Source organism: Hippoglossus hippoglossus, chromosome 9 (genome assembly GCF_009819705.1).
Source record: "Hippoglossus hippoglossus isolate fHipHip1 chromosome 9, fHipHip1.pri, whole genome shotgun sequence".
Taxonomy (NCBI): Eukaryota; Metazoa; Chordata; class Actinopteri; order Pleuronectiformes; family Pleuronectidae; genus Hippoglossus; species Hippoglossus hippoglossus.
In genome coordinates this window covers 28225499-28235950 of record NC_047159.1, presented here as the reverse complement: position 1 = coordinate 28235950, position 10452 = coordinate 28225499, and the positions used below count along the sequence as shown (strand labels likewise).

Genomic DNA, 10452 nt, shown 5'->3' with positions numbered 1-10452 from the left:
AGATCTGGCAGATCTGTGTCTGCATTGTACAGTGCACTGGGCACAAAGAAGTATTCAACATGTTTTTGTATTATTTCCATATAAATGGAAAAGAAAAACAAATTAAAATGATCCAAAATTATTAAATTAAGATTAATAAAGAGATATTTAATGAAAAGCATCTTGATTACCCCATGGTGGTTGTAATGTAGGTCATTAACCCTGGCTACAAATGACATCACTAGATCACTCGCTTAGGACAGCAGCACCCGTATCCAGGATATTTTGGCTTAACTTAAGTATGGTGAGCAGGAGTGGAAATGCTTTATCTGTCTTTATTTACAGTCCAATGTGATGAAAAAATAACATGAATCCAACTTGCCATTTTTGGAATCACTGCAGAGTTTGATACGGCTTTTTCAAGCCATGCATGGCCCTCCCAAAGGTTAAGTATTTGTTTAGACAAGGTGTTTTGGCTAAAACCAGCTGCGAGTAGCATCATTTACACCATAATCTTCACTATCATCTGACCCCTGCCAAAAAGATGCAGATTCAGCCATCGCAGTAGAGCTTAGTATGATATAAGAGTTCAAAACCTTTAAATGGCCCCAAAGAGATGTTACAAAAATGTAAGTGGTTTATAATAAGAGATAGGTTCCCCGTCTCTGAGTTCAAATGTCCTGTTTTGAGTTTTGTATTTTTAAATACAGTGTATCATATCAATAAAAGGTAATGTACTATTGTATTGTAGTTTTTGAAATTGCTGAACTAAATAAACCCCAGACCTCTCCCTGTTCAGAATTCCCCTTCATCAATTATTTGATTCATCATACAAGACAAATCCAGACCGATAAATACACTATCCCACGTAATTACTTAATTTTTAATTATACACTAACAAGGGAAAGTATGTTTCTATTTGGATTCTGGGTCTGCTTTCTTAAGTTTGTTCCTGTAATGAAAATCTTTCAGTTTAATCCTCAACAGCCCCTCATATACATTTTAGACAGAGTTATTGTATCAAGTTACTGGGAGCAAAAACAAAATCATTACATTGGAACCAGACTAAGTTACGTTTGGTTTCAACTGTTACCATTCAGATATTGCAGGCTTGAATGCTGAATATAACCTGTTTGATATTGCATCAGCAACAGAGATAATCTCAATCAGAGTCCTCCATCAAAATTAACCATTTTTCATAAACTGCTGGTCAGAGGATATGTAAAATAACATGGCCTGTATACAATTAATTTTATCAGTAATAGGCATTAAAGCTACAATGTGGAACTTTTACTCTTTTTAGTTGAACATATGCTTCAATACTGACAATATCTTAATGTGTAGAGGTGCTATTAGAGGCTTCTGTGAGCCAGACTCATTGAAGGGCCTGGCCAGAGCAGTGTTCCCCTCCAAAATGACTAAGCGAGCAATGTCCCACGTCAGTTGAGACAGAATGACGGAGCAGGGAGAGGCAGGGGTGGGAGAAGCAGAGTTGAGTGTTTTGTCTTGGAGTCTCATACTAATGATAGCTTAATATATTATCATTTGAACATTTAATGTGTAGTGCATTTCTTTTCCCCCCCAATCATAATATTTTTACAGGGGTTTTGAGAGGCAAGTAGGAATGAATCTGGTGATCCATTTTCTAAGTGTTTGAATTAGCAATGGGTGAGGAATACGTTTTTGTTTTGTAATACTTGTTTTGGCCTCAAGAGGCTTGGGTGCTCCCCAGTCAAAATAGGACTAAAGGCATTCGTTTTTTTCTTCCAGGTGTTTTTTAATCTGTACATGCACTAGAAACACAAGTTACATATTTTGTGCGAGTATGGGGCATTACTGTCAATTTCTTTCTTTAGCAACTCATGTATTTAAATTTTCCATTGAAAGTAATGTAACGTAACTTGCTAAAACACTCAATAGGTTATGCATGGAGTAATTAAAAAATCACCTAGAAGACATGAATGGTTTCAGGCCTGTTTAGACTGTGACAGTAGTGCAAATAACCCTTTGTTTAACCTCTTCTAAACACAGGAGAGACAACTGGTTTTGCAAATGCAAATGTTTTTCTCCCTAGTTTCTCAGGGCTTGCATACTGTTTTTCTATCAGCCATATCAATTCTGCATGTGAGCGATTTATATTATTTCATCTAAACAATTGTTTGCACAATAACTTAAACCAGTCTATTAATGGAATTTTTTTTCTCCAAATATTGAATAGAGCTGAAGTAAATGGAATGTCGCACATCATACAAGTCAGCTTTCCATCTTCCATTATCTGTACATGCACATTTAGGCTTGTTTAGGTAATTTACAAAAAAGAATAAATCATATAGCCTTAACAAGAAGGAATGGTCCTTCAGGTTGCGCAGTGGCTCTATGGTTAGTAGGGCTGGGCGATATGACTTCAAATAAATATCGTGATTATTTCAAACTTTACCTCTATTACGATCAATTAATTTATGCCCCCCCACCGGATCTTGATCTGACCACCCCTACGCATGAGGAACATTACTCAGCGCCAGTCAACGATTCTGCTCATCTGCTCTTTTCGAATCATTCACATGTAGAACTAATCTTTATAGTAACCTGCTGAATTCACATTTAAATCAAAACAGGGTGTCGCTTTTTCTGCAACAAAGAAGTTAAAACATCCCGTTGGATCATAATTTGCTGGAAGAACGTCTCTTATGTCTGCAGGAGTGTGTGTGTCAGTTTCTCTTCACACATTTATTTAGTTATTAATCGATGTCGGATTACAAATCCGGATTGTTCCGGTCACTTTAACTCTGATGTCCTGGCTGTGCGTGTCACATTATGCATTGTGTTGTGCGTAGCAGGTGACCTGCGTGCCCAGAGAATGTTGGCCTTTTTTCAAGGTGTTTAAAGTCTCCTTAACTCTAGACGGACTCAAACAAACACACAGTAATCTTCCAAGTCCTGTACGTGTCCTAATAACTTCTGATAAGTGTTTTTATTGTTAACGTGTCAATGTGAGGACGGCCCGGTACAAGGTACCCGGACCGCAGCAGCAAAAGGTATGTAGAAGAGACCTGACAGTTCGTGAATGCACACATTGGGTATAGTCTTAACCAAATTAACCGACATGAGCGAGATTAAGTCGGTTAGAGGTTATAAATGTCATTTGGATAAATTTTTGGTTAATTGCCCAGCCCAGAGTATAATTTCCCTCAAGTGCCCTTGTGGTTTTCCTCAATGGTCCTTTGACCTGACCCTGCAGGTAAGGTGACCTATAAACTCTAAACTCTCTGCAGGTCTGAATGTTTCTCTGCTTCTACGTGTCAGCCCTGTTATATACTGGCAACATTTCTATGTAGCTGGGACAATCTTGTGTATTTATCCATTATAATGGATGGATGAGATGGATTAAGAAAATGGACAGAGTAAAAAATTGGAATTTAAAAATGTTGAAAGTTCACAGTACTAGTTAGAAACTTTTGGATCTGACCATATTAGTTTTTCCCCAGTACTTGATATAAAAGTAAAACAATGCTGTGACAAATCATATCCTTACATATCACATTTGGAAGAAGATACCGATTTAAAAACTTTCATGCCTATGTATTATTAGGTGTGTTAGGATGGTACCTCAAGTAACATCTGCCATACATACCGTACCTCGAACTGTGTTAAAGATATACCCCATAGAAAAGAAAGAGGATATAAATCAACATCTCGATTTCAGCCACACCCATATCATCACCAACCACTTCATTTAAAGTTCCATATTATTATTAATTTTTTTAGCAAAAGTGAACACATAAAGGACAGGTGGGGAAAGGGACCATGGCGGATTAACAAGGACAGTTATCTGGAAGTAAAAGAAAATGAGATAGACAGGAACAAGAATAGAGCGCAGCCCATTCCAAAAGTCCAGGCTGGGGTAAACTGTAAGTCAGTTAAGTCACCATATTGGTGTCAGTATTGTGATTCCCACCTCAATGCACAATGCCACTTGAATGCCACAACTGCTTTGCTGTCCTTTTTGTAGTGAACTTATTTGGTGAAGGCAGCCACCACAGCCCATACCAGCTCATTGGTGTTAGCCTTCATGCTCTCCCCCTCGGGCTCCAGTTCCAACAGCTGCCGCACTCTCTTCATGGCCAGGTCATATTGGTCGTCTAGCAGTGGGGCAAAGGCATTTTCCAGGACATCGGAGGAATGAGCTAAGAAGATGAGTGCGAGCATCCGCTTGTCCATTCGATGAGGGTCATTCACCCACTTGTCCAGTACAGCCTCCTGGACCTTCTTGATGAGGCGCTGCTTGATGTTGTTGTTGGTCAGAGGATGTGTGGTCATATCAAAAAGCAGAAAGTTCTGCTTCTCAGTAGTGAGGACACCCTTCTCCACCAGGTTTTTGGCCAGCCGTTCACGGACATTCCTCAGTTGATAATGAAGCTTCAGGGGGTTCCACGTCTCTCCTAAAGATGAGCATATGGAAACATGCGAAAGTCAATGATGTTACAACATGCTTATGACAAAGGCTGAAGTGTGGAACTCAATTTGAAACTCTGCATTTACATGAGAAAAGTGCAAACCCATATCCCTATGGTATTTAAGAAGCCAACAGTTGAGACTGGGTCAAAGTGATAACAAACATACACATGGGTGTTTTTAAAGCTGTGGATATGCCGCCATATTCTGTTGTTTCGAACGCAGGTTTTAAAAACATACACAGAAAGTAGTCAAGCTCAAAATAGAGTCCACATTCTTCTCCAACAGAGCTGTCCTCTGCAAACAATGTCAACAAAAAACACGTGAAAATACAGTGAATCACACACAAGAGGCTTCTTACACAGCTGCTTGTGTAAATACAAATACAGTACACTTCAACATTTCATTTTCTAAATGCTGTACTTTAATGTATATTTAAATGTTTTGGTTTGCAGTCAACTCCAGACATCCGCTGGACATTCTCTAGACTGGCTTAATGTGTGAATGCAAATGTCAGAGTTAAAGCCTCTGGACTTTCTGCGGACGTTTTCCAGAAAACAAATATCTAAGGATGAAAAAGCAGTACCATACATGTAGAAGACACCAGTAAAGATGTCAAGAGAGCTTTTGGTGATAAACAAAAAACATGTGATGCGGGGCAGCTGTGGCTGAGGGATAGAGCGGTGGCCCTCCAACCAGAATGTCGGCAGTTCGATCCCCAGTCTTCCCCATCTGCATGCCGAAGTGTCCTTGGGTAAGATGCTGAACCCTGAATTGCCCATCATAGAACTAAATTGTGCTGCTAATAGATGCACTGAATGAATGTGTGAAAAGAAAAGCGCTATATAAATACAGACCATTTGCCATCTCTGCTGTGGAATTTATACATTACGTCCTGCCTCTGCCTGCTGCTCCACCTCTCGCCTGAACGCTCTGAAGATTTGTGTTGTTTTGAACACATCTGAACAGAGAACTTCCTGCTGCGTTGTGCATGTGTAAGCCAACCTCCGGAGTAAGTCCGTACCCAATTCTCCGGACATCCTCCAGAAGTCTTGTCTAAAAACGGCTTAAGAATGACAGCCATTGTGAACTTATTACTTGGAAATCTCTCAAAACATTTACATCTGATCCCTCAGTCATAGTGACTTTGAAAGCCCAGAAAGATTATGTTTTTATCATCTTGGGCAGGGAGGCAGATTTTGACAAAAACGCTGGCCCTCTAATTCGGGACGCACCTGATACTTGCCAGCCACCCACCTGACCTGAGCCCAAAACACTGATGTTTCATTCCTTGTTTAATTCCTAGTGCTTGTAAATCCCAAGCATAATTTGGTGACAAACATCTTTACTGTCATTGCTGCAGCCTTACCTCTGACCAACACATGCAGAAGTTCGTACTTTAAAGCTGATCAGAAAAAATAAATCACTGTGATCAAAATACAATGTCTAATCAGCTGTTGTTTAACAGGCAGTTGGTGTATGATATTGTACACAAAAATGTGTTTTCATAATTCATACAAATAGCACTCAGTGTCATTGTATGCCGAAAATATTCAGACAGCGACACAATTTTCATAATTTTGGCCCTGTATGCTACCACAATGGATTTGAAATGAAATAATTGAGATGCTATTGAAGTGCAGACTTTCAGCTTTAATTTGAGGGTATTTATTGGGTGGGCTATTCCCTCGTTATTTCATCATCAATTAAGCAGGTAAAGGGTCTGGAGTTGATTTCAGGTGTGGCATTTTCATTTGGCAGCTGTTGCTGGGAAACCACAACATGCGGTCAAAGGAGCTCTCAATGCAAGTGAAACAGGCCATCCTTAGGCTGCGAAAAAAGAAAAAATCCATCAGAGAGCTAGCAGAAACATTCGGAGTGGCCAAATCAACAGTTTGGTACATTCTGTGAAAAAAGGAACGCACTGGTGAGCTCGGCGACACAAAAAGGCCTGGACGTCCACGGACGACAACAGCGGGTTGATGATCACAGTATCTTTTCCATGGTAAAGAAGAACCCCTTCACAACATCTAGTGAGGTGAAGAAGACTCTCCAGGAAGTAGGCGTATCATTATCCAAGTCTACCATAAAGAGAAGACATCACGAGAGCAAATACAGAGGGTTCACCACAAGGTGCAAACCATTCACAGGCCTCAAGAATAGAAAGGCCAGCTTAGAGTTTGCCAAAACACATCTAAAAAAGCCAGCCCAGTTCTGGAACAGCATTCTTTGGACAGATGAAACTAAGATCAACCTGTACCAGAATGATGGCAAGAGAAAAGTATGGAGAAGGCTTGGAACGGCTCATGATCCAAAGCACACCACATCATCTGTAAAACATGGTGGAGGCAGTGTGATGGCATGGGCATGCATGGCTTCCAATGGCACTGGGTCACTAGTGTTTATTGATGATATGACAGAAGACGGAAGCAGCCGGATGAATTCTGAAGTACGAAAATTATTGCAATTCCTAAACCCTTCCTCCAATTTTGATGTAAATACCCTCAAATTAAAGCTGAAAGTCTGCACTTCAATAGCATCTTGATTATTTCATTTCAAATCCATTGTGGTAGCGTACAGGGCCAAAATTATGAAAATTGTGTCGCTTTCCAAATATTTCCAGACCTAACTGGAAGTTAAGTTGTACACTTACAGTCTAATCTTAAAACCACATGTGACATAAAGCTCAAAATTAAACTGTACAAATAGAAGGAGGCAGCATGGATCTGTTTTCTCTCTAGATTACTGTACAGATACACCACCACAATGAGGCTGTGATGCAGCTGAACTCACCACTGAGCAGTTCGATCCAGCTCTGCACAGTTTCTGGTGGTTGGGTGTCTTTGATGTGTTTCAGGGCTTCATCCAGTAGCACGTCACCTGTTGGAGCATCTGACTTACAAATTACCTGCGAATGATGACAGACAGTTACAACGTGTAGTAATCAGAGGACAGCTGCTGAAATCACTGCAGAATTTATCAAGGCCCCGCTCACATCACTGACTGATATTCACATGCAGTTCATTCACTCAGCTAGATGTGTAACTATAATTAACTTTCTTGATGTTGATCGATATCTTCTTGATTGTTCTACTGTTGGTCTATAAAATGAGAAAACAGTGAACAATGCCCATCATTTTCCCTGAGGCCCAGACTGACTCTTAAAATGTCTGCTTTTGTTCAACCAACAGTCAAAACATCAATCAATCAATCAAATTTTATTTGTATAGCCCATATTCACAAATCACAATTTGTCTCATAGGGCTTTACAATGCAAAAATCTTAATATAAGACACACTGCAACCTGATAAACAGGACATTGTTTTGCTTGATTAAAATACAAGATCTGTTGTCAATTAATTGTCTGTAGTCCTTAAAATAATAAAATGGAAAATGACTTTCCCAAAGCAAATTTATTCACTCTCTTTCACTCTGCAATTTAATTTTGTGTAACCCATAATGATGATAGGCTATGCAAGTTACAAGCTACGATGTGTATAGGTTGTTGTTATAAGTCAGTTGCAGAGTGAAAGAGAGTGAATGAATTTGCTTTGGGAAAGTCATTTTCATGCTTGACATGCTCAAGCCCTAGCCCACATTGGTTAAGGAGATGGCAAAAAAAACCTTCTCTGAGCAAATTATCTAGTAAAAGCATAAGCAGAAAGAATGTCCTACCTTCCTGGCCAGCAGACTTTTCCTCCTCATGCCACACGTCTCCAGCTGGAGGCGTCCTCTCAAGGCCAGTTCAATCAGCATGCACCCTCGCAAACCGGATGAAATGCAGTCATTCCAGAACGAGGTGTAGCCCTACATTGTGGAAACACACACCAAGGACCTGGTTTGTCAGTTCCAATGAAATTACAAATCGGACAGCCAGAAGTATTCCTGATGGTTATGTGTATTGCCCTGGTGAGTCAAATCAGAGTAAACACAGAAAGTAACAACTTAAAGTGCTTTCAGTCACAAATACGTGTAGCACCCTCAGACGAAACAATATGAACACATTTTGTAGAAGATTGGCACCACATCTCTACTGACTGAACCAAACATTACAGCTGGCATTACATTCGGACAATAACGCCCTTATAAATGGGTTTGCTCCTTAGGGATCTGAATACAGACTGGATAATAAATTGAGACTGACTACTGCAAATTAGAATGTGAGCCATGTCCATCAGTAAACCAAACAGATGTTGCCTCATGCTTGATACTGACAGTATCAGCTTGCACATGGCAATAGTCTGGTCAAAATATATTGAAGAAAGATCCAACTATTATTAAAGCATATGACAAACTTATCCCCGATCAATCATTTAGAGTAAATTCCACAGCTTTGTCAGGAAATGTTTATGTGTCTACATCATCAGGTCATTTTTTGAATAGGTACTTTTAAAGGAAATTGACCTCCCACCTGTTGAAACTTATAAACATGCCTTTTTGTTATTACAAAAGCACACCATGGTTGGAGGGGGGTGGTCTCAATTCAAATGATAATAAAAACCTCTATAAGTGGCTGCACCTTTGATGATATAGCAGTATATTTGACTTAATTAGGATGAACATATAAACACTAGTTTTCACTTTGACTTGTGTCTTTTTGATCAGTGTCAACAAACCCTATTCCCTGGCAGACATTCGAAGAGTAACTTTACTTTCTTATCTCTATCTGGCTCTTCTGGTTATTTAACGATAAGGTCACGTTGAGCAGGAGAATGGACCCACTGTGCGACGTTGTTCAACATCACTGGATACTAACATTTAGACTGCCATCACTAACCCGTCTGTTTTGAGTTTGACTTCATACTGTAAATCATTTTCTTCATACTCTGTCAACTGCACCAATACCACAATAAACAGCGTCTGTCACAAGACAACATATGCTTAACTGATAACAACCAAATGTCATTTTATGACACAATAATGCCGATTGTCGCCAGTTGTTGTTAGCGACAGCTAGCATCGGAGCATACAACCATTGCTAACGTTAACTAAAGCTATGTTGGTTGGGAACATCATAGCTAACGTTAGCCTGGGCAACATCCCATCGTATTGCGTGAATGTTTTTCTTACATTTACAGCGTAACAGACCGGGACTATCTGCCATTACCTCTCGGTCCTTCAGGCCTAACAGCAGCACTTCTTCCATCAAGGTGAGACGTGTTTCTTTGGAGTCTCCGGTATCGTCGTCTTCCTGCTCGTCTCCTCGCCCGGGCTCGTGGTCCTCCTCGGCGGACGGATGGTCTTTGTCAGCGGCGTTGCGCGAGGCTTCGGTCCGCCTCTGCACGAGGCCCGAACTCCGCTGAGTCAAGGAAGTCATGTCTGCCGGCCGAGTGAGCTGAACGACGACGACGAAAACAAGACGCCCCGGACGACGCTGCCCGAGATGTTTACTCCACTTACTTGATGTCAACCATATACCAGTTACCTTCTGTGTTTTGCAAACTGACTACTGCGGCCTGGGGACCCTGGACATCTGGAAAACTGTCCCTCTTCCCCGACTTGGTCCGCAGCAGTGTAGCGTCAATCTAATATGGCGCCGTGTGGTTGATGTTGTACCGAACTTATCCAGCAGGTAGAAGCCGAGATAACCTGAATACCAAGTAAGTTTAACCTTCACCGAACAATAGGTCAGTATATGTCAAAATGTATTACTAGAGTTACACTATTATGTAAGAAATTATACTCTGCATAATAACAATGAATGTGCTTACAATGTTTACAGCATCTTATCAACATAGTGTCAATCTACAGTAGTCTCTAAGTGGGAAAACCCTGTCTGAGTCATTGGGTTACTTTAACAAGATATTTAATTACAATGATTAATAAATAACTATATCTTTTTATAATAGTTGTACTATACTGCCTATAGTATTCACAATACTCACACAACTGATCAGCTAACCATACTGTACTTCTCTGAAAGCTTTCTGAGGTTTTGAGAATCTTTCTCTGAAATGAATGTCTTTTATGGTGCTCAAAGAATTTAAAAAATATCTCTTTAAAAAAGTTAACATTCAAGCG

General features: G+C 40.1%; 1 protein-coding gene across 1 annotated transcript; it reads right to left on the bottom strand.

Moving 5' to 3' along the window:
* Positions 1-2913: 2913 nt before the first annotated feature.
* On the bottom strand, positions 2914-9985 carry LOC117767878 (Golgi phosphoprotein 3). The gene is made up of 4 exons (XM_034595845.1): positions 9539-9985; positions 8107-8238; positions 7225-7339; positions 2914-4418 (listed from the first exon to the last, which is right to left on the bottom strand). The coding sequence occupies exons 1-4, from the start codon at positions 9746-9748 to the stop codon at positions 3994-3996; spliced, it is 882 nt and encodes a 293-aa protein (XP_034451736.1). The 5' UTR covers positions 9749-9985; the 3' UTR covers positions 2914-3993.
* Positions 9986-10452: the final 467 nt, after the last annotated feature.

Excerpts from the sequence above, each read along its gene's own strand:
- LOC117767878 (XM_034595845.1), bottom strand. The coding sequence starts at position 9,748 with ATGACTTCCTTGACTCAGCGGAGTTCGGGCCTCGTGCAGAGGCGGACC. Across the intron at positions 7,340-8,106 it reads AAAGTCTGCTGGCCAGGAAG|GTAATTTGTAAGTCAGATGC; the intron begins GTAGGACATTCT and ends CATCATTCGCAG. Across the intron at positions 4,419-7,224 it reads CTGGATCGAACTGCTCAGTG|GAGAGACGTGGAACCCCCTG; the intron begins GTGAGTTCAGCT and ends GCTCATCTTTAG.